The sequence below is a fragment of the Heterocephalus glaber genome, unplaced genomic scaffold (genome assembly GCF_053883595.1).
Source record: "Heterocephalus glaber isolate CG9 unplaced genomic scaffold, H.glaber_assembly_v1.0 deba00000281, whole genome shotgun sequence".
NCBI classification, from domain to species: Eukaryota; Metazoa; Chordata; class Mammalia; order Rodentia; family Bathyergidae; genus Heterocephalus; species Heterocephalus glaber.
In genome coordinates, this window is record NW_028258139.1 from 31,272,178 (window position 1) to 31,296,264 (window position 24,087).

The 24,087-nt window shown below is 55.4% G+C and overlaps 2 protein-coding genes across 6 annotated transcripts in view; one reads left to right on the forward strand and one right to left on the reverse strand.

Moving 5' to 3' along the window:
* The window catches only part of Zhx2 (zinc fingers and homeoboxes 2), a 157,772-nt gene that overhangs the window by 67,710 nt on the left and 65,975 nt on the right, over window positions 1-24,087 (reverse strand). The window lies entirely within an intron of this gene.
* Window positions 4,733-15,774, forward strand: LOC110347675 (uncharacterized). Its single transcript, XM_021252699.2, has 3 exons — window positions 4,733-4,822; window positions 5,768-5,910; window positions 8,914-15,774. Exons 1-3 carry the CDS (start codon window positions 4,733-4,735, stop codon window positions 9,560-9,562), a joined length of 882 nt encoding a protein of 293 aa, XP_021108358.2. The 3' UTR covers window positions 9,563-15,774.

Here is a 24,087-nt window from a genome sequence, read left to right on the forward strand (position 1 = left end):
CCTGTGTGCAGGGTCGCAGGCCCTGGATTTTCTGACCTGTCTCCAGAAAGGCATCCGCAAGGGAAAAGCCTGAGGAGAATCTGAAGCCCCAAATACGCCACTAGTGTCACTGCTGACAGCCTCTGGGCCTGGAGGTTGGTTGGTGTCTTTGTTTTCTGTTGCTATAATAAAATACCAGAAGCTGGGTGTTTGTAAAGAAAAGAGGCTTGTGTACTTCACTGTTTTAGAGACTGAAGTCCAGGATCAGAGGCCTCATCTGCTCAGCCTCTGGTGAGGGCTTGGCTGTATCTGGCATGGCAGGGAGCAGGGGACAGCTTTGCTTGGCAATGACACACTCTTAGCACCGGCTCTGTGAGGCCAGCATTCACCCCTGCACCCCATCACTGTCCTCTTAGAGGTTCCACCAGTCAATACCACCCCAGGGGACCTCGCACCATGCCTCTGGGGGCCACATCAAGCCACAGTGGTGAGATGATCCTGCAGGTTGCTCAGCTCCTGCCCTGCAGCACTCTGAGATGTAATGGCTACGTGGAGACAGATGAGAGGAGCTCTGCTACTGAGTCGGCGGGAAGGGCAGAGGGACAGAGGATGCCCGATATGGCTGCAGGGAGCCAGACCCAACAGGGCTGGCCCAGGCTGAGGGTTGGGAAGGCATAGGAGGAAGCTCAGGTACCCCCTCAGGAATAACATTAAGACCCTTAATGCAGTAGGAAGAGTCCAAAGCGGGTTTGCCAGCCCAGGGCTGCTTCTCTGGGAAGGACTATGTTATGGACACAGGCTCTGAACCTCAGAAAAAACAATGCTGGGACTGGACAGCTGGGTAACAAAGCAGGAGAGAGAAAGCCCCTTCTGGGAGTTCCTGGCAGTTTCTGAGTTAACCACACGATTTATTAGTGAGCAGAAGTCCATTGTTTTGAGGAAGGAAATCAGTTGTGAGTTTTAATTGGGGCTCTGATACGAGGTAAGGTGCTGAGCAGAGGGCTGGAAGGGCAGATCTCGGGGCCAGCACTGGCGAGCATACTGGGCCAGCCACAGTGCAGACTGAGCTTGAAACTAGGCCAGGGCAGAGCAGGGCCTGCAGGGCGGCTGGGAAAGAACGGCTGGGCCCGGGGCTGTCAGCAGCGGGCAGCGCCATCTGCTCCAGCTGCTGCTCCTCTGCCACATGCACCCGCTTCACCATTTGGGTGATGGTGACCTCGCATGTGGGACTCAAGTGCCTTCAGTGCTTTGCCATCCCCTCTGGCTTAGTGCGAGCTGCCATCTCCACCTTGCTAGCCTGGCAGGGAGCAGCTGCCAGGATCGGGCAGCAGGAAGTGAGCAGCAGCTCCCCAGCACTCTCTGAGCCCTCCACTGTTAGGGACCTGGGGTGTGACAGGATGCAGTGTCTCCTGAGCTCCAATCGGAGGCAGTGGGCAGAGGAGACCCCGGCCTAGACCCCACGGTGGAGGGGCAGGAAGTGCTATGGGACCCAGAGGGTGGTGTCTGGGGCCCGTGGCAGCCAACAGGAAAGGCTGCCCCAGGGCCCGGCTGCCTGGAGCCACAGCCACAGGATGGGAGCTGCCTGGGCTCCACCTACATGCTCCTCTCCACCAGCAGCTGATGGAGCCACAACCCCTCCTTTGTGCTGAAAGCAATGGGAAGGAGGTCCCAGGGTCAGGAAAGACCCACGAGTCACCGAGGGCACGCCTGTCGGAGCCAAGCGGGGCCACTCCAGGTCCCAGCTGCTGAGCGGCCTGGTTTAGGGCTGCTCAGGACACAGGCCTCGGTCTCTGCGCTCTGCCTGGGCCGCCTGAGCACTGGCACTGGCAGCGGGCCTCCCTCGGCTGCCTCGTCCCCTCCAGTCGCTGCCCCAGGCTCGGCTGAAGCCATGTGATTGAGAACTCTTGTTCTGATCACTCCCAGCCGCCCGAGGTCTCCCAGACGACCAGCCTGTGGGACGAAGAGCTGCCCAGGAGGCAGTGGTGTGGCGCTGGAGAGGGTGGAACTGGGTGCAAGGCCCTTGCCCGTGTGTCCTAGCGGCACTGTTTGTAACAGTCAAAAGGTCAAACATCCTTTGATGGCACTGGATAAGCCAAGCATGCTCTACCATAGGATGAAACCTTTTGGCCAAAACAGGAGGGAAGCAGATTGTGCGAACCTGGAGGACAGCCTAGCGAAGTCACCAGTCCCCAAGACTCCTTGCTCTCTGGCTCCATCCAGGAAATAGGCAGCAGAGAAGTCTGCAGAGACGGAAGGCAGTGGGTAGCTGCTCCACTGGCGGGAGATGGCGGTGTGGAGGGAATGGGGTAGGGACTGCTAGGGGTCCCAAGCTGTGTGGGGCGCTGAGAGTGTTTGATGGGGGCAATGATTGTGCGACTCTGCGAATCCATTCAAACCACTGGATGGCACACTGTCCATGAGTGAATCATCCAGTGCGTGCATTAGGGGCCAGGGGTTTAGCTCAAGGACCTGTCCTGCAAGCTCAAAGACCCCAGTTCGATCCCCAGTACCAAGCAAACAGACAGACAGACAGACAGACAGACAGGAGTACGTGAATTGGAGCTCAATAGGCCTGCTCTTAAAGCATGTGTCTACCACTTCTTGATCCCTACTGCAGTGGACCCTTGACTTACGAACTCAATTCGTTCCCAAAGGTTGGTTGTAAGTCAAGTTGGTCAATGAAGGCTCAGGCTCCTCTCCATGGCCTTCAACAGTCTCTCTCCTGTGCACAGGCGGATCTCAGTGTCCTTAGAGAGACCTTGGCCCAGGGCTTCTCAGTGAACCCCACACAGGAAAGGATGCTGTCATGCTCCTTCCAGAGCTCTTAGGGGTTAAATCTGTATCTGAGGCCATCTGGAAGCACAAGAGGCCAGCATTTGGGTTGTAACTCAAGACTTTGTCTGTAAATTAAAACTAAAATTCCAGTCATAACTCAAGATGTTCATGTCAGTCTGGTTGTAACTCAAGGGTTCACTGTAGACCCTAAGTTCCTCAAGGCCAGGCCCCTTGTTGTGCTCACCATGGTATTCTGAGGACCTGGAACATCACAGGTATTTGTGTACTGGTGATCAGCGAAAATGTGGCCTCGGCAAAGTGTGTGGTTCTCTGAGTTTCTGCACTGTGAACAAACTGCCAGTGCCTTCCGCTGGAGGCCGCTGAGGAACCGGCAAAGTCTTGGGCACCACAGGGGCGAGAGGCGGCTCCCTGCAGGTGCGCTCTCTCAGCGCCACGGGCCAGGCTCCAAGGGCTACCTGTGCCGTTGCGAATTCTCTCTCGGTCGCCTCCGTCCCAGGTCCACCCTCAAGCCAGTGGCGTAGCTGTCACACAGGGGCCTGCGCGCTGCTGCTGCTCGGGCTCCCGAGGGTGCTAGGAGAGGACAGGCCCACGCGCAGAACAGGCCCCGAGGCCCAGTAGGGCCCGGTGGGCACAGCAGACTGTTACGTTCCTGTCCGGAGACACATCTAGCGGCCTCTCAGGCCCGGTGTGTCGCTGGCGGTCAGGGCCTAGCGCCGCTGCGTGCTGCGGTGTACACTCCGAGAGCACAGTGGGTCCAGCTGTGACGCCAGCTGTGTGAGGTGGAGGCTGCAGCCGCTGGAAGAGCCCATTGCAGGAGCGCGGGCGGGGAGAGCTTTCAGCGGTAGCCAGGACTCCTGCCCTTATCTGGCCCCGCGCCTCAGCGGGCCCCGCAGGCAGCTCTGCAAGTGCGCTGTCCCCTAGTTTGGGGTCTTCGGTGGAGCGGCTCCCTGTCCCCGGAAGGCAGCCCACCTGAACCTCATCTGCGACTCCTCCCCCTTTCAGGATCAGCTGAAATGCTTTCTTCCTGGACACCACTAGCCAAGAGGAGGCTGAGGCCCTGCCACGGGGCCGCGCACTTCGTTTTCCCACGGTCTGCATGGCATAACGTGACAGGTGGTAGGTAGTGCTGTCTTCACTGTCCCGCGAGCCCTGGAGGACGGAGCCGGAGTCCTCCGTGTTCCTGCTCCCCAGGCTGAGCCCGCAGCCCGGCCCGCGGGAGACCTGCAATTAGCATTCGTGCTGTGAAGCAGCCCCGCTCACCTCTCTCCACTCTGCCACTCTGACCCGGTGGCGGCTGCCCTCCTGGGGCTGACCTTATGTGGCGCCCTCGATGGGAAGTGGAGAGGAGGAACGCCTGTGTGTGCAAGGAGTGTGCGCGCGTGTGCACGTGCAGCGCCGTGAGGGATGGGGAGCTGAGAGGTGGGGAGGAGGTTGCCCCGTCCACCCCTCTCCCCGAGTCCCAGGCCCTGGGCCACCCATCCCTGTTGCTGCCAGGGATCGCTGCTCTCCCGCCGGCAGAAGGAAGAAAAGCCTGTCCCTGCCTTCTGAATGAGGGCCCTCCCTTTTCATTCTGCACTGGGCCCACAAATCATGAGCAGCCCTGCCCACGAACCCGACTTCAGATGCACTGAGGAGCTGCGACTGCAGTCTGAGGACACTGAGCTGCTGAACACGCGCCCCCCTCACAGACTGGACTTCCACAGCTGCGCTGCTCAGGGCAGGGCCCAGGCCTCTAACTTCCGTGTCCCCTTCCATGACGCGAGATAATGTGGGACCCCACCTTCAGGGTAGGGCGCTGATCTGGAGAAAATCTGCGTGACCTCTGCTGGACCCCAGGCCTTTGCCTGGCCCTGACATGCGGCCCTCTGCTGGGTGTCCTGGAGCAGGAGACTCCCGAGGGGCTCTGAGCCGCAGGCAGAGGTTCTCGGGGGCCAGGAGGGAAGGAGGATGTGGGCACATGACCAACGGCAGTGGCTGGGAGGCTGGCGTGTTTGGGGAGTGGCAGGGACTGGTTCGGCGCATGCTCAGGGAGGGGCTGGACCTCGGGGTGAGGGGGAGCAGTGCTCGAAGGCACAGAGGTCCCAGCAGGATGCAGCTTGTGCTCCTGAAGATGGCCTGGTCCTGGGACGGGGGACAGGAGGCGGCGGCAGTGGGGCGGGGTGGGAAGCAGCGGGCGGCAGACTGGGGGGGTGCAGTGAGTCCACACCCAGCACCTCCCAGGCCTCAGTAGGAGGCCGCAGCGGGTGAACAGGCACCACGAGTGGCTAAGGTACTTTTAGGAACCTCCAGGTTGGCAAAAGTCTACAGATTAACTGCCCTGAGGATTCCTAACATTGCCCCATGAAAACAAATCGAACTCCTTTTGGCTACTGAGCCCAAATCAGATAAACTTTATTTAAGCCACCAGGCGGGTGAGTTCTAACAGCTCAGGGCCACAGACTTTGGGAACCCAAAGGACAAAGTTTTAAATTAAAGAACAAGTTAGAAGGAAGGGGTGCCCTTGGAAGAGGAAATCACAAAGGAAACTCAAGAGATGATTAACCCTCTAGCCGCCAGGGGCAGGCGGGCTCCCAGCTGCCCACCAAGGCAGGGAGGCCTGGCTTGGAGTGAGGCAGACACACACTTCTGAAAACAGCACCAGCACCATCCTCAGTTTGGGAAAGGGCAAGGAAGGCTGTGCCCGGCCCGCAGCTGCTAGGCTCCGAAAAACTGGTTTCAGAGCCAGAGCCCGGACGCCGGGATGCGGGGCGGTGCGGGAGCAAAGTTCTTCCCCGGGGGCTCACACTGCAGGGAACCGGCGGCGAGGCGGGTCTCCCTGAGGACGGCACCGGCACCGTCTGGTTGGCGCAGCGCCCCTGGCTGCCTGCCGCCCGCGTGTTCACAGCAGCCTGGCGAGACCACGGGGACACGCAGAAGCCGCGGGCTCTGGGAGAGGACTGGAGACCCCGGCCAGGACCGAAGCGGCTCTTCTATTGCTTGCCTCCTGTCCTAGTGCGACATCCAAGGCCGCCCTCGGCAGCTCTGGGCTCTCTGGGCTCGCCCGGTCCGCCTCACTGTCCGTCACCCGGGCCCTCTGAGGGAACTCAGCCAGGCAGTGGTCAGCCACCAGGATGCCAAGACCTCTGCACTGTCCCCGTAAGTGGAAGTCATTTACAGTCTTTAATTACGAAAGCTACATATGCTTTGTATGAAATTTAGACCACACAGAATCATTGAAAGTAGAGGTATTGCCCCATCTCTGTTCTCCATTTCCTCACCCAGGAGTTGCTTCCGGTGGTTCTCGGCCTGCGCCGGTTTCACGCACTCACCCTGCACAGGAGGCCTGTTTTGCACAGACCCCTGCACTGGACGCCATACTGAGCGTCACGCTCCATTCACCGCATACAGCCAGGATTCTCCACTGACACGGAGACTTCCTCATCCTCCGAACGGCTGGGCTCCAGCTGTCTGGCGGCAGCGCCCGCTAGCCTGCACTCAGGTCGTCTTCAGTTTCTCACACGCTCCTGGAAATAGAGCCGACCCTTGGGCCCTAGCCCTTAGCCAGTTCCCTCAGCCCTGTCGAGCAGCTTTGCTTCATTGACAGTCTCCGTCCAACCCTACAGCAAGGTCCCCTTCGGAAACACTTGTTGGGCTGGGGCTGTGACTCGGTGGCAGAGCTCTTCTTGTCTCGCATTGAGTTTCATTCCCAGCACTCTAAAACAAAACCTTGCTGGAGTTAACTACGTTTCAGTCTTTTGACCACGCTGAAACCTGGTTTTAGAATTTTGAACGGGTATTACCTTTCCAAATTTTCCAACTCATTCTGTAACCAAGGCTCAGTTCTTGCAGGAAATACATGGTATAAATAAGGTAATTAAAATAGTGTTTTAAGTTTCTAAGAGAAGCCGTGGAATTCCAGGCAAATACAAGGAAAGGAGGAAGTTGGACGGCCTACCATTTCTATTCCAGCTGCAATGACTCATTCTTCTATATCAAATGACGAGGTGCTGAGCGGCCACAGACAGGGTTGCCTCCCTGCTCCCGGGCCAGTTACCCACCTGCAGAAGCCAAGTCAGCCCCTTCCGTCTTCCACGATCTCTGCAAGATTCAGACTCTTCTCCTTTTTTGAAATTCTCATCCTCTGGTTTGGTTTTTGTTCTTTTCCTTCAAGAAGGGCAGCAAAGTAGCAAACAGTTTTGTGTTCTTTCTGATGTTCCAAGATTTCTTCTTTTATCATTTCCTTGTTTCAAGATCTTCCTGTAGCCATTATTTTAGGGTAGGTCCGCTGCCCAAAACTCCTCTGAGCTGTTTTTCACCTGAGACTATCTTGATTTTCCTTTCAGCCTGAATAATACGTATTTTTGATGGATACAGGACTCTGGGCTGACAATCCTTTTAAAAGTGTTGTGCTGTTTTCCCTTGATTTTCATGGTTTCTGATGAGAAATCTGCTGCATGTGTTCTGTTTCCCCTGTGAGTGAGGTGCCATTTCTCTCAGTGATTGCAGTAGTTTCTCCTTAGTTTTCAGACATTCGAATATGATATATCTTTTTATGGATTTCTTCATATTTATTCTGTTTGGGGTTTCACCCAGCTTCTTGAGTCTGCAGATTTATGTCAAATGTGTGAATTTTTAAGCCATTATGGTAGATCTCCTTTATTCATGGCTTGTTTTACATGTTTTAGTTATTCATAGTCAACTATGGTGTAAAAATATTAAATGAAAAACTCTAGAAGTAATTAATGAATTTTCAATTATAAGCCATTCTGAATAGTGTGATAAAATCTCACAGCATCCTATTCTTCTCTGCCTAGGACACTATCCCTTTGTCTAGCATATCCACACTGTATATGCTACCCTCCCATTAGTCATTTAGTGGCTGTCTCAGTCATTACATTACCCATCATGATGTTGCAGTGCATGAAGATGGGGTTCAGAATTATCCATGTGGATCCAGGCATTTGACAAAGGCCTTGGAACACAGCTTCTGCTGAAGGAAGTGGCACTGTATTTCTTTGTGTGTTTTTTCAGCCTTATTATCTTTCTCCTTGCTGTCTGGAGCTCTGATATAACTGTAACATCTTTCGTTACAGTCCCACAGTTTCCTGAGGTCCTGTTCATTTTATTTCTCCCATTCTATTTTCTTTTTGTTTTTGAGATTGTGTTATTTCGATTGATCTTATTTTCAGTTCACTGATTTTTCCTTTTTTCCCCTGTATTCTGCTATTGAGCTCATCCAGTGAGTTTTTAATCTCAGTTATTTTTCATTTCTAAAATTTCCATGTGGTCCTTTACATCTCCTATATCTTTGCTGAGACTGTTTTCATTTGTTTGAATTCTGTCCACAGGTACGCAATGAAGCATTTTTAGGATGGTTCCTTTATATAATTTTTATCAGATAATTATAATTTTGCTATCATTTTAGTGTTGTCCTTTTTTCATTCATCTTATGAGCATCCTCTTTATTGACATGAGTGATCTTTAAACCTGAAACCTGGTTTTGAGACTTTGGGCTTGCTTAAAGCCTTGGCCTCGGCATCTCAGCCTCCCCGACACTGCTCCGATACAGGAGGGAGTGTGAGCCACCTTCCCGACACCCCAGGAGTGGGCACCAGGGAGGTGGGTATGGCCGGGTTACCACTGGGGTCAGTGGTGAAAATCTCTACTCCTACTTGGCCTTCTCCGCCCCACCTGGTGGAGGGAGGCAGGCAGGTGGCGCGCTTGCTACATCCTGGGGAGGGGTGAGGGAGTCTCTCATCTGCCTTTGGAGATAGGAGCAGTGGCTGGGTCATTTTTCCTGTGGGCTTTGGAGTGGGGTGCTTACTGTTGACAAATGTTCTGCCTTGTATAAAACTTTCTCCTTCTAGGGACAGAGAGGACTTTTGTTTGGGGACATTTTTGTCTGCGCCTGCTGGCCTTTCTGGGGAATGGCTTCTTCAGCACCTAGTCTGAACTATATGACACAGAACAAGAAAAACCAAATCCCCCTAAATCCCCCTCACTGCCAGTTACTCTGCTGTCCTCAGTCTTATGTTTGTTTTATGTACAATGTTCAAGGTTTTCAGCTGTGCTTAGTGCAACAGGAAGAAGTGTGTACTCCATTTGCCCGAAGGGGCCCATCCACCAGCATTAGCCATTCCCTTTGCTCTCTCTCCCCAGGCCCAGTGAAGCACCGGCTCGTCCCACTCCCATTTGCTCTCTGCCCTTGTCTGCTTCCATCCTCCCAATATACCAGCACCGGCCTCATCTTCATGAAGGTGATGATGATGATGAAGAGGGACAGGAGGAGCAGGAGGAAGAGAAGGAGCAGAAGGAGCAGGAGGAGGAGGAGCAGAAGCAGGAGGAGGAGCAGGAGGAGGAGGAGCAGAAGCAGGAGGAGAAGCAGGAGGAGGAGGAGCAGGAGCAGGAGCAGGAGCAGGAGGAGGAGCAAGAGGAGGAGCAGGAGGAGGAGGAGCAGCAGGTAGAGGAGCAGGTGGAGGAGCAGGAGCAGGAGCAGGAGCAGGAGGAGCAGGAGGAAAGCCAGCATTGGAAACTACAGCACAACCTGCCACCCCTTCCCATGGCCTTCTGTGAACCGCTCCAGACCAAGCACAGAGCCTGTGGCCGGTCAACGGATGCTCTGCACCCTCCTGGCCTCTGTCAGCACCATCTCGGTGCCGCCGCTCATCCTTTCCTGCCACCCTGCCCTCGCCCTTCATCCCTGCACAGAGCTCCTGCTTCCCAGTGTCCGTTTTCTCCTAAGCACCATCCAGCTGGATGCAAGCCCACTCCTGCATGTGGCTCCTACACTAGACACCCGCAATTCTGAAGGTCAGTTAGACTTCAAATTCATTAAAGATCCAGGGGACACTCGACATTTATCTGGTGGCACACAAAGAACACCTGATAAAAAGTTAATTTAGGATGGAATGACTAGAAGCCCTTGCCTGCGAATGGAACGCTGATGGAGAAACCCTGAAGTTAAGGGTGGGCAACTTTATGAAGAAAAGATGTTTATCTAGCTCACAGCTCTGGAGGTTCAGGGCCCTGGCGCAGCACACCATGGTGGGTGGCATTGCAAGGGTGGCAGTGTGCGAGAGGTGCCGGAAGCCAGACAGGGGGCTCCCCCAGCAGGGCCCACATCTCAGCGGTCCTCATGGGCACGGCGAGGACCACACACCCCACCCAAGCCACGGCAGCATCTAACTGCAGAAGACATCATCAGAGGCCGAGAGAGCCAGTCACCCTGCCAGGAGGCGTTCTGGCCCAGAGGGGACAGCCCCACTGCAGTGGCAGAGGCCCAGGGGGAGGCTCCTCCTGTGGACCCCGGTGCTCTAGGAGGCCTGGGAATCCAGTTGCCCATGTGTAGATCTGCACAGCTGGGACCCGACCTCAAGATGATGATATCTGGGTCACTGAGTTCTTTTCCACCTCAAAGAAAATGACGGCAGGTCTCTTAGGGCTTGGCTGGTATAAATCCATCTGCACAGCAATGACAATGCTCTGAAGCGATTCATTTTGCTGCGTGTCAGGGCTTGTCTCACACTTAGTGTCTCGGGATGGGGCAGGATCTGTGACCACCCTGGCTCAGGGCCAGGGGACTCAGGCTCAGGGAGACTGCCGTATGACTAAGCCAGAGGCAGAGAGGGGTTTGAACCAAGGGCCCCGACTCTGAGGCCTGCTCGTCACCTCTGGGCATCCTAACGCTGCCCTGTCTGGAGCCAGCCCCAAGTCACGTGTGCCCGAAGTCACACGGCTGCTCTGAGCTGAGCATGGCTGGCGCCAAGGCAGCGCTGCACACCACTGCTTCTTTTGGGCACTTGTTTGCTCGTCCAGTAGCTCCCAGCCCCCGAGGGAAAGGACCCACTCCCTCATTTCTGTCTGCGCAGCTCCTGCAGTGCCCAGCGCAGAGGGAGCCTTCACATCTCTCAGTTCAGCGGAATCCTTCAGGTGGGGACCCACAGGTGCCCGGCCTGTCCCAGCCTGGAGACCTCGGGTTTGCAGCTCAGCCACAGTAGCTTCATGACAGGCTGCGGAGTGCGCATTCTGCTCACAAAGTGTTCTTTTCTTCACATAGCGTGGGCCTCGACAGGTGGGATGCAAACCCAGCACGGAGCTATGCAGTTTCTGTGGAGCACAGTTTTGCATTTAGGAATCTGAGTTTTCGGAAACTCAGTGCCAGGAGTGGAGGTGAGCCGATCCCTCTGGTTGCCTCTTCTGGGTCTAGTTGTCCTGGGACAGTTTCTCAAAAGGGAAGAAAGTTACCAACCTGCCTGGTGGCTATCAGTGGTGGGTGGGTTTGTTCCTCAGGGCAAACATGGTACTGCCTGGAGACACCTGTGGTTGTCATAGGAGGGCCGTGTGCATGCTACCTGTGTCCAGGGGGAGAGGCCAGGCCCTGCTGTACATCCTACAACACAGCACACCCAGCAGCTTGGCCTGGCCAGCCCACACGCCACCTGCACCTGGGCTGACGAATCCGATCACCACGCAGCCCCACATATGCCTGCCCAGAGGTTTTACGGAGGAAGCTCTGCCTAACAATTAAATTAGGTTTCATGAGATTTTGTGCCCTGAGAGCAGCAGAGATCATCGGGGGAGGAACAAAGCCAGAGCAAGACCATGGTAGTTCAGAAGCACATTTGGAAACAAGGCTTTGAGGCGAAGGTCCAGGACCTCTTTCCACAAACCCAGCTGCAAAACATTAAAATACAGATTCCTAGGCCTCCCACAAGCTGGCTGAAGTGGGCACCGTGTGGGAGGGTAGCGGAGTCTGCATTTTTAGGTAACTCCCAAGTGATCTGGATGTAGGTTAACATTTTCTTCCACTTCCCAGAGGTAGGGTGGAGCAGATGGGCCACATGCACGGTGGTTTTTAAAAAGTTAAGTTGCACATTCTGGCACGAGTTCTCCAACTTTAGTATCTGTACTGCAGCCCCGTGAGCTGCCCTAGGCAGCACCAAATGCTCTGCTCAGCAGTTCACAAAACCGCTTGTGAGTTGCAGGATCTTTCGAAGCAGCAGTACCCGTGGAGCCCTACTTTGTCCGCACTCTCTTCGGAACATGTAACCGTGAAAGTAAACAGCATAGCCTGCATCGCTCAAGAGAGACAAGCAGTGCATGTGGGAAGCGACCCTGCAGGGGGCAGCTGCAGCTGGCCAGGAGAACTCCCCAGACCAGGGCCCTGCTGCCATGCAGACCCAGATCTGCCTGTGGCCTGAGCCTCCCATCCAAGCTCAGGGTTGCGTGGCAAGTGCTGCTTCCTGGAGGAGGAAGAGTGGCGGACAGGCGCCACGCACCGTTAGCTGTGAGCCTGTCTTCACGAAGTCACACATGGCTGGGACAGGCCGGAGGCTGGCGGATGACTGAGCCACCGTGTGCAGTGGGCCAACTCTGTGCTGGGGCCCGAAGAAGCAGTGAAGGCACAGAAATGAGTCAGCAAGTGCACCCAAGGAGGCAGCATGGCATTATTAGCCCGGGAGCCACATTGGCACCCATCAGCTCCAACTGATGAGCTTTTGAAAAGAGCCATGTTAAGTCGGGCTGAGTGGTGCACACCAGTGGTCCCAGCTACCTGGGAGGCTGAGGCAGGAGGATAGCAAGTTCAAGCCAGCCTGAGCAACTTAGTGAGGTACTGTCTTAAAGAGGTAAACAGGGCTAGGGATGTAGCTCAGCGTGAAGGCTCTGGGTTCAATTCTCAGTGCTGAAAAAATAAGCAGAAAGCCAGAACCATCTTCAATCCCACACCAGGACAAAGTTAAGGACTGGTGCCTTTTGCATGTCACTGGCCCGCAGAGACTGGAATTGGGTGTGAGAAGCAGAAGTCCTGTGTAGAGACTGGTTTCCATGCTCCTCCTCCCACTCCTGCAACTCTCTAGGTGGTGGGGCTGGTGCCCCAGAGGGACAAGCCGACACCCCAAGGGCCACAAAAGCTCAAGAGCTCAGCTAAAAATCAGCACGAACGTGTGGTTTGTTGTTCCATTCACGTTTCCCCCAAAAGGCCGACCTCGACCTCATGTCAGTCTCAGCTGGGCTCTGCACCAGCCCACCTTGCTGTGCACTGGGCACCCGCAGCTGCAGCCCAGCCCATGGGTCCTCGCATTCACCAACACCACTTTATCTTCACCTCTTCTCTGCCACTCGCATCCAGCCTCCTGCGTAATTCCCACCTCAGGTGTAGCTGCTCTCAGTTAGTTGTCTCCTACTTGAGACACTCGTGTTCCAGCCGTCAGAGGACTGCCCACGTGGGAGGTGTGAATGTGGAACTGGGCCAGGAGGAGCTGGGGCAGCTCTTAGATCCAGGCACCGGAAGCGCAGCAGAAACCCGAAACAGCATTTCCCAGGCAAAGGCCCCGGGGAGCGTTTCTGAGCAAGCCTATGATGGACACACCTTTCTCTACAGTTGACGAGGGCTTGTGTTTTCAGAAGCTTCTCCCTGTGCATCTGCAAAGCATCCCTGTTTGGCTCGGAGTGGAAAGACAATTCAGTGCCTGGCTTCAACTATGCAAACACACTTACTGAGCACCTGCTTGGAGCTAAACAGGCTCTGGTTGAGGACCACAGGCTGCTCTCCTAGAACAGGAGTGGGGAAGAAGGTGGGTAAGGCAGTGCCTGGGAGAGGAGGTGCTCCTGAGGTACCCTGGAGCACACTGAAGGGGGCATTGGATGGGTCTGAGGCTGCTGCCCCACCCCAGCCCTGGCACCAGGACCTGGTAGCCTCAGGAGAGCGTCCAGCGAGCGAGGACTGGCCAGTCGGGGCAGATGGCGCTGCACTTGCGTGCACAGGGCCAGGCTGGTTCTGCTGCCCTCCCATGGAGGAGGCGGACCCAGGGGCCGCCTGCTGGGGTGCATCTGGGCTGTTGCTTCTCGGCAAGGTGACCAGCGAAGAGCTAGGCCGCTCTGTGCCTCAGTCTCCTTGCCTGTAAAACGATCAGAGTCACGGAGTCCGCCTCCTGGGGTTACCTGAGCTCTGCAGAGTTAACCTGGGTAAATGCTAGGCCGATGCTGGGCACACAGCACCCACAGGGACTGGCTGCTGTTACTTCCCCGTGGATGGGGCCCACTGGGGTCTCTCACCACTGTTCAAACTTTGTTTTGAGACAAGGTCTCACTAGGTCATTAAGTTGGCCAGGCTGAGTGTGAACTTGCAGTCTTCCTGCCTCAGCCTCTCTAAGTGCTGGGACTATAGGCAGGCATCATCACGTCTGCTTTTGCTAAGCAGCTGTTGGATACTTTCTGAACACGAACAGTTAGTAACACTGTTGTTATCAGGATGAACAACATGAACAACAATTTTCACTGACAGGCACACTACCATCTCCTCCTCCAAAACTACCCTCTTCACCAACTTCCTGAGGTGATGATAATGATGATGATGATGATGATGATGATGATGATGATGATGATGATGATGATGATTTGGTACCGGGGATCAAACTCAGGACCTTGCACTTTCCAGGCAGGCGGTGGAACCACTGAGCTCAATCCCCGGCCCTCCCTGAGATTATTTAAAAACTGGTTTCTTGTCCCCATTTTTCCTGGTGTATCAGAGCTTCAGAGCTGGGTGCTCTTGGGTAAGCCCTTCCACCTCTGTGAGGTGAAGTCGGGGTGAAAATGAGGGGAGCCCTGGGACTCGAGCCGTGTACGTGGGGACCCGAGTGGCGGTGACTCATTTTCCTGCGTGGGCGCCGCAGGCAGCTCACCCTGCTGACTTCCTCTTTCACTGCCAAACCTTTCCCTCACGTGACCACGCACGCACGCACGCCAGGGTTTCTCTGAGAATTTCTTCCTGGCTGAGCAATACTACCAGCGTGCGTGAGCTCAGAGGCTCCTTCCAGGGACCTGGGCCACTGCGTGTCCCCGACACACTGGGTGGGGGCTCACCCTGTTGGGGGACGGTGACCCCTTGGTCACACAGAGCCGCGCGGGTGCCCGGGGGGGGGGGGTTCACTGCGGACCCGCAAGGAAGCCCGACCTCTGATCTTTGTCAGGAGAAGAGAGCGCCTCGAGGATGAGGCGACCCGGACGCCAGCCTGCTCCTCTTACAATCTACTCCAGTAAATGGAAAGTAAATCGCTCCATTCAGGTTCCAGATGCCACATTAAAAAACAAAACCGACAAAGACAAAAAACTCCCGGGCTGCAGGGGATAAATCCAAAACCAAACAGCGGTGTAGTTTTCTAGGGACAACGAGACTTGATTTTGAGACCAAGAAACTCAGTCATCAACGGAGCCTTAGAATCGCAGGCTTTTGCCAGGCTCCGGGGAAAAGGGCTGTACTGCCAGGTGCGATGTCGCCGAGGTCACCGTCACTTAAACCAAGAGCCTTTCAACCTCGTCACAACCCAGTGAGGCGGGGACGATGACCCTTTCCACCCCATGGTGACAAGCTGAGGCACAGCGGACATGCTCAGTAGGTGGGCAGCTGGAGTTTACCAGAGTTCATGACCACCCTGCTGCCCTGCCTCTCCGGACCTGGAAGTGGCTCCCACGACCCCAGGGTGTGGGAAGGAAGCGCTCCCGCTGGCACCTCAATTCCTGCGGTGCCTTCCCATGCCGAGGGTCCGCAGAGCCCTCAGGACCTCACGTCACACTTATCCCCGCTCCACAGTCGAGGAAATGGAGGCTTTGCGGCTTCACCCCCTTCTCTGTGGTCTCACACAGGCAGTGAGCTGCGCCAGCGCCGACAGCACTAGCGCCCGATCCCCAGACTCCTCTCTTCCCAACGAAGGAGAACAAGGCCAAGCACAGCCAGGTCGGGTGGGGAAGCCTCCGACCCCGGCAAAGCCCAGTCCACACCCAGCGCTGTGCTCAGCCCAGGGAGGAGCAAGCAGAGGCCACTTCGGAGCCAGAAGGTGGCCTTGTAACCTTGGCAAGTGATGGCCCTGCAGAGCTCGGTGCTCCAGTCCCTAGAAAGGGTACTGGCAGCAACTGGAACGCAGCGTCCTTGGCAGGCAACCTGTCTGTTTTGCTCATGGCTGGAGCCTCGGAATGTTGTGTAACTTCTGGCATGTAGTAAATGCTCAACAAATATTTTCAAGAATAAACAGATGAATAAAAAACTTATACTGTTTCTGTAGGGATTAAAGAAGATACTGTATGTGTAATGTATAACATAGACCCGGGTGGTCAAAAATCGACAATTACAGTTAGCTGTTCACATCTACAGGTTCTGCATCCACAGACAGACTCAACCAAGTGTGCACCAAAAATACTTGGAGCAAAAATTGCATCTGCACTGGACACGTACAGAACTTTTTCTTGCCATTATGCTCTAAACAATACAACTATTTACACAGCATTTCTATTAGACATCATGAGTACTGATGATTTAAAGTCTATGGAGGATGCACATACGTCACAATGACAGCATTTTACACAGGGACTTGGGCGTCTGAGGGTTTTCCTTTTGTAAGGGCCCTGGAACCAGTCCCCTGCGGTTAACGAGGTGCGACTGTGCCCGACCATTGTGCCAGGCTTTATTTTCATCATCCTGCCACACTGTCCCAAGAATCTCATGAGATAGGTCTTGCTATGCTATTTTCTTTTTTTTTTTTTTGGTAGAGGGAAGCCAAATGGGCAGAAAGTCAAAGAATTCTTGGAGGAGAGGTCACATCTTTCAGTAAAAGCTATGCCTTGATCAAGTCACGGTAAGCTGCTGCAGGGAGGCTGCAGAGTCCAGGGGCCAGAGGAAGGCTGTGGGGCTGGGACTCAGGTCCAGTCTGGAAATGTTCCCTCCGAGTGTCCACCTCTGGGTACCCCAGGACCACAGGGACCCCACCCTGCATCTACCATGCACAGAGCCCGAGTGCCCAGCTGTGCCATTACCGACAACAACAGGAATCCTAATGAATTGCAGGCTGATGAGTCACTGATTGCAGGGGAGAAAAAAATTATGAGTGAGTTGATTGGAACTCTTAATAAAGCTCACTCTGAGGGAAGGGCCTGGCTCGGCAGGGAGGGTTGGGTACCACAGGAGGTTTCTAGGAGGTTCTGAGGGTCAAATTCTCTCCTCTGGCTTCTCTCAGCCAGGCCATTTTCTACACTGTATCAAACTGCCTGGTTCTTATGCAGGAGGAGCCCTAAGGGCGGGGCCAGCATGGGCCACATGCTGTGCCCTGCATCTCAACACAGCCCCCACATGTGAGCATATCTGGAATGCACCTGTGATGTAAGAAGTTCAGACACCAGTGTGAACAAGAAGGAAACAAAAAAAGAACAAGATGCTGCCGCCGGGTGAGAAAGTACAGATTTACTTTTGAATTCCAATAGTAAAAGCGCAATAGAAGTGGGTCGCTAACACTTGAGCCATGCAAAGCCCATTACGCTGGCCGGGATCCTGTGTTATGACCTGCAGAGAAGCCAGCTCCCCTTCGGCAGGCTCCGCCCCTCGCTGTCCCTTCCTCCCAAGGTACTTTCTCCGCAGGCAGAAGGGTCACCTGATGTAATTGCAGACACCCTGACAAGACCCACACCTCCGCTGGGATGCCATTCCGACTGGGCCTTCAATATGCTACCACCTGAGTCCCCAGAAGGATAGGGAGCAGCCGGAGGGGCACCTGTGTCGACATTAACTGCAGTTTAATACAGCTCATGGGAGATGACCTTGCGGAGGGGTGAGGGAAATCAATCTGGTGACTGAAAAACAGGAGATAGGAGCGGCCCGCTGAGGTCCTAAGGAATGGCAGGAAACACCCTCTGAATGCTCTGGCCTCCCAGCCAGCGGTGTTCCGGATTTGGGCAGCGCGACTCGCATGTCTCTTGAGAACGTGCTCTGCGCCTCACCCTGTGACACAGAGGGCAACGGGTGAGCAGAGAGGCCGCGTCCTCCTTGAGTTTCTCCTTGAGCAGCGGGAATGGGGTAGGAGGCTGAGATGGATACGGGAGATGACAAGGCTGAGTCAGGACAGTCGCCGGGCCCTCCCGTGGCCAGGGGGTCTCCTGGTGGCGCAGTGGGGTCCCGGGAGCCCTTCAGCGACCTCATCAGAGCCCTCGGGCCATGGATGGTTTGAGGAAGCTCCTCTCGGCAGCTCCTCGGGAGCCAAGGACTCTTGTAGTGTCTCTAGGCCAGTGGTGGCTAACTGATGCCACGCCTGCTACTGTGTTTTTCTTTTAAGACAAAAGGTGTTAATATAGAGTTGTTTTTCTAAATGAAAACCCTAGGATTCAGGTTCCATGCAGTGTTGGGACTTGGTGATAAATAAGTGGGTTTTGGGCTGCAGTTTGGCATCGGTCTCTAAAAGGTTCATCACCACTGCTCCAGATGCAGCCTGCAGCAGGCTTAGCATGCGAAACCAGAGCAGCCCAGTGGCTCTGGGCTTCTCCCCCATTTAGGGGCTGGACAAGTGCTGTCCACCCTCAGGGCCCTTGGTAGGGACAGCAGCCCCAGAGAAGGGGGGAGGCTGTGGATCCTGCGATCCTTGGGACACCTGGGATGGGAGGAGCTGCCCCGGACCACCCAGGTGGGAGGCTGCTTCCAGCACAGCTGCTGGTGGTGGAGCAAGGGAGCCCTGGCAGCTGGGTCACCCCATATGTGTCCCACCAGGAGCCTGGCAGCAAGCAGACCAGGGGCTGGTGACACCGGCATGAGGAGATGGGAACCGGGCTGGCAAGCAGGGGAAGACATGGCTCTGCCCAGGGCCCAGCTTGGTCCTTGGCCTGCTCATTCCCTTCCTGTTTCCCAGGTCCTCTCCCATTTGCTTTCCTCTTCGTGTGTGTGTGTGTGTGTGTGTGTGTGTGTGTGCAACATGTGCATCCCATTATGTTCAGTCATGCAACGCCCTGCATTTGCAATATGTATAGTTTGTCATTTTCGATGTGTTTCTTCATCCTTCCTTCTATCCACTCACACTCACCAATCTCCAGTCCATCACTCTCTGCCATATACACAGTCTTATACTAATTCACACTCACATACTGACATTGTCACAATTATACACAATTCTCTCTTTCTCATACACACACACACACACACACACACACACAGAGGAGTACAGCACAATGTCAAGTACACATCCTGCTCATCTTTTTGGACTGCCTGGTGACAGGAAAGTGGGGTTTGGTTAAAATCTCCCTTAACCTCTCTGAGTCTCCGTCTCCGTGCCTTATACAGTGCACCCTTGACTTACAAACTCAATTCATTCGTGTGAGCTGGTTGTAACTCAAGTTGGTCAGTGGAGGCTCAGGCTCCTCTCCACGGCCTTCAGAGTCTCTCTCCTGTGCACAGGTGGATCTCAGTGTCCTTAGAGAGACCTTGGCCCAGGGCTTCTCAGTGAACCCCACACAGGAAAGGATGCTGTCATGCTCCTTCTAGAGCTCTTAAGGGTTAAATCTGTATCTGAGGCCAACTGGAAGCACAAGAGGCCAGCATTTGGGTTGTAACTCCAGACTTTGTTCGTAAGTTAAAACTAAAATTCTGCTCGTAACCCAAGTTGTTCACATGTCAGGCTGGTCGTAACTTGAAGGTCCACTGTAACATGAAGATATTAAGCAGGCCTTCCTCCTAGACAGAGGTGGGGACCACATGCAGAAGGCTCCATCTGCCTGGCTGAGTAACGTCCTCTGGGAGGATGGACCCTTCTTCCTGGCTCTGGACTCTGCTGGGCAGCAGCACAGACAGCAGCCATGCCCCACCGTGCACCTGCCCCTTGGAGGCGCTCTCCGCGTGTGGGTGCCACGTGATCAGCTCACTCCTCCTACCCAGTTCCACCATGAGCTCGCTTCTCTGAGCAGTGGGTTCCCCAGTCCTCCCCACGGTCAGCGCCTGCCTAGGCTAACGGGCGAGAGGCCGGTGTGCTGCCCTCACCACGGCTGTTCCCCCTGCCCTGTGCAGCTCACGGGTTTGCCAGTGCTCGGCTTCACTGCCTGCGCTCGCCTGGCTCTCCACCAGCTCGCCTTTCCCTTCCACTCCGATCTTTCCACCCCTGCTTGGTCTTGCCCATCCGCAGCGCCGGTGGGTGGGTGGGTGGGATGCACTCTGTGTGTAGCTCTTCAGGCTGCTGCTTCCACCCAGCAAGGCGTTTCGGCTCTTCCACGCCGTGACACCGGGCGAAGAGCCACTTCTTTTCGTGGCTAAACCATCACTGTTTCACATGTTTGGTGTGTTATCAGTGCTGCTATGATGAGAACTTTCAATGCCTCCACATCCTCCAACCAGAACCCCGCCCGGGAGAGGGCATGTCTAGGTGGGACAGCAGGGGTGTGACAGCTCCTGGCCGCCCTGCATTTCACTCTTGTTGGGCTTTGTGTTTGCTTTAGTCACAGCCAAATGCTGCCACCATGCAGACAGGTGACAGACTCAGTCCTGCAATGAGTCTGTCTCCCTGCCTCACCGCAGATCTCTCTGCTCACAGGGATCCAGGCGGCGTCTTGACTGCAGCTGTGACTGCTGAGCGCCAGGAAGGCCCACAGCAGGGGCCACAGCAGGCCACCGCCACTCTTCCACTACCCCGTTGACCCCTGGCTCTTGCTGGCTCTTCCTCCCAATCAAGCTCCGGATCCAACCTCTTCTCTCCAGCCCACTTTTCTGAGCCTGGTCCAGGTCACCAGTGCTCTTGCCTGGTCTGTTAGGACATCTGTTCTCCAAAACTCCCTTTCTTCACACTGTTCCAGAGCAATGTTCTAAAATATAAGTCAGATCATATCCCGTGGCTCCAGTGCCTTCCACTTCTGTTGGAAACTCCGGGTGTGCAGGTGAGGTGTGTGTGGCTGCCACTGAGGGGCCCTCAGCTCTGCCTTCTGCAGGGCCTCTCCTCTGACGCGGATCTGGAGAACCACAGGCTGGACAGTGCACACACCTTCCTAGATCTGCTGGCTCCTGCAAGTCCACCTTGCCCCTGATCTGAAGGTGCCCAGCCTTCCGTGGCCACCGTGAAACCTGTGACGGGGCCGTTCTGGGCCTTCTCTGTCTTGGCCCTGCCTGGTCAGACCGGGCTCTGGGTCTCCAGGGTGCCTGCAGGGCGCAGTGCTGGAAGGCAGCTGTGACCCGGGGACAGCAAGAAAAGGGAGCGGTCACATGCCCGTTCCTCACTCTACGCCCGATGAACTTCCGTGACACGGGAGGGCAGTTCTGCTAGAAAGCCAGAAAACAAAAATCTGTCCCATCATGACTGACGTGGTGAGAACGCATCGAGTGTGCTGTGAACTCTGCATCCGCCCGGCCTCGCTTCGCGCATAGAGCTCTGCCTGGCTGCACGGAGCTTGGCGGGAATACAGGAGTGACGGGTGTGCACACTTGTGCCTCGGCCACCTGCCCACCGCCTTGTGTGCTATGAGCCATGCGATTCACACCGGGGTTACAAGTGAGGTCCAAGTCTACCCTCTCTCCACTACTTCACAGTAACTTGCAAGGTGTAGCCATCTGATGCTGACGAATAAAGGGTCTTCTGCAGAGGCAGGTGCCATATTCATTTCTCTCTCTTTCTTTCACAGTGGAGATTGAACCCAGGGCCTTCACACTGAGCTATGCCGCCCTTCATTTGGAGACAGGATCTCACTAAGTGGCCCAGGTGGGACTTGAATTTGTGATCCTCCTGCCTCAGCCTCCGAGAGTATTGGGATTACAGGTGTGCGCCCCCACATCCCCCCATTTGTGTCTTTCTAAACCCTGCTGCTGCTATTACCTGCTTTGTTCTGTTGCTGTTATTCCCTAGCCACATTTCCCCATAGGCCCTGTGAGTCTGTAAAGTTTGCTCAGCGTGCTGGCCCTGAGGAGCACAGGTGCTGTTGGTCATGTGACTGACTGCACTCCACGGACAAGCGGCGTGTCAGGGCAACAGCCAGGTCTCTCAGACGTGATTGGTTGGCTGATAATGCTCTGGGAGCTCTGGTTTTCTCCTTCACTTCCCTTCCCCTCGGTCTTCTTCCTGCCAGTGTCAGGGGCCCTTCGTGGAACCCAGGCTCAGACACAGCCTCCACACACAGGTGTGTGTAATGCGAGGTGGACTCAGGCTCCTGTCACTGAGGGGCAAAGTGGCTGCAGGGCTCAAGCCTGTGGACAGGGTGGGGTTGGGAAGCCAGGCTAGAGGAAGGTGGTGAGGACTCCAGGGTGGGGAAGCCAGGAAGGGCCGGATGTCAGCCTGGCACAGTGAGAGGCCCCTGCGGGCTGCAGTCCTGGGAGTGCTGAGGTTTGGTTCGCATTTGAAGGAGTGAGCTCAGGCTGTGTGGAAGGGAGATCATGGGTGGCACAGTGCATGGGGCATGGGGTCAGTGAGACGCAGAGGTGGCTGGGCAGGGGAGCAGGCTGAGGGAAGGCGGCATCTCCAAGACCCTTGCACACTAGGGAGGGCGAAGCAGGGAGCTGAGGGACGTGGGTGCAGTTTCCTGTACTGAGCTATTTCCATCTGGGCTGGGTACTAGTCTTCAGAAAGGAAGAAAGGCCAGAGGAGGTGCTAACGATCCCGAGGGCAGAGGCAGAGAGCCAGAGTCACAGCCACTGCAGAGGTGCAAAGCTCATGCGCTGCCTGTGTGTCTGCATGTGTGCCTGCATGTGTGTGTGTGTGCGTGTGCATGCCTGCACGTGTGTATATGCCTGTGTGCACGTGTCTGTGTGTGTGTGTGTGTGTGTGTGTGAAGAGTGATGCAAGTGAAGGCTTTTGTTTCTATTCACTCCTTTCAGGGAACAATAACCACAACAAGATAAATCACAGTGCAATGCTTGTCTCTGTCTGAAATGTGGCCAAAGAAAGGAGAGATTAATTACACAGGGAGGGCAGAAATCTCAGGGCAGATTAAGACAACAAGCTAGCAACCGGAGTCTAATTAGAAACTGCTGGAGTCAGGACTGCAGGTAGGAACTGTCCTGAAGACAGGCCTCTTCTGAGGGCGCAGGAGCGGGAGGAGACTGCCTTATTAAACAAGCTCTCACTTTCGTGCTCTGAGATTTTCGTGGGGCCCGTGCGAATCGGCACACAGCTCCACTTCCCGCGGAAAGCCCTACGGAGGTGCGTGCCTCCCCTGGATGTGTGAATGCGGTAGTTTTAAAATAACCAGTCTCAGAGTAGTTCTTAGGATAGGGCGGGATTCTCAGGAGAGTCAGATGGCCTGGAAGAGCAGAAGGCTCCGGATCGTGGGGTGAGGAATGCTGGCCTGCAGTCCCATGCTGCCGGTGGGTGACTTGGGGCTCACACATCCCGAAGGACGTTGAAATGTCCTCATCACACAAGACGCCGGCAGGCAGCTCTGGTGCCCAGGGCTCCCGTGTGAGCCTCAGAGCCTGTGACATGGAGAAGCCTGAGTTCCCATAGCTGCCTCAGAGGCGGATCCACTCTGCAGAGGAGCAAGTGCAGCCGAGAGCATGTAGCTTGCTTAAGTCACACAGACGTAAATGCTGAGTTACAAATGTGGGTGTTCTCCACCTCAGGGAGGCAGTTTCAGTCCGTGCCTCCCGAGAGGCTGGCAGCTGAAGTCTAGCTGCTCCAGCCTCAGTTTTGTTCTGTTTTCTTTAGCGCTTTCTTCTGGAGCTCCAGCCCCGGCCAGCCTCCCTCCCTCTCTCCCTTGTCTTTCTCTCATGACAGGTTCTCGATAAGTCATTCACTTGCCTAGGCAGGGCTCAACCTGGAGACCCTCTTGCCTCAGCCTCCCAGAGTACTGGGATTACAGGCAGGTGCTACCATGCCCACTCTCAGTGTTCTCATCTGTAAAATCTAGACATTCATCTTGCCGTCCCCTCCTTTCTGGAGTTAAGACAGCAAAGCCAGGGTGCTTAGGGAGGCTTCACACACGCAGGCCTGGCGGGGGACCACCAGCCCAGCTGGAGCCAAGCAATGCCCAGCAGCAGATGGCGCTGTCTCTGAAGACTCCTCTGAGGTGTCATCAGGTGAGCTTTGGGGAACATTTCTGGTTGCAGTATGACCCCAGTTCTCTCGGGCACCCCTCACCCACCTCTGTGACACACAGCCCCGCAGGGCCCTCCCTCTGCGTCTGGCCAGGCCTTCGGTGTTGGCACACTGGGTGTGGCGATGTGACACTAGCCATGGGGCCTGTCTGTCTACCCTCCTCTGTCGTCACCACATGCTCCTGCTGGGTGACACTGAAGGAGCAGGCTGCTGGGGCTGCTGTCACTCAGCCGAGGTCCTGCTGGGTCCTCAGGACACGACCGACCCCAAATGGGAGCCCTGGAGGCTGCCGAGCCCCTGACTGATCGGAGGAGCCCATGCGTCTGCGAGCTGAGTGAATGCTTCTTGGTCACCATGGAGGCAGTGGCTGTTTGCTACGCCACAACATCTTGGCCATGAATAACCGGAACACGGACACACTTTAAACTGAGGCCGACGAAGGCTTCGACTCCATTCTGCTACACCATCCACACTTCCTTTTCCCGGCCTCCTTCACTGTTCTTGTGGCACAAACCCCCGC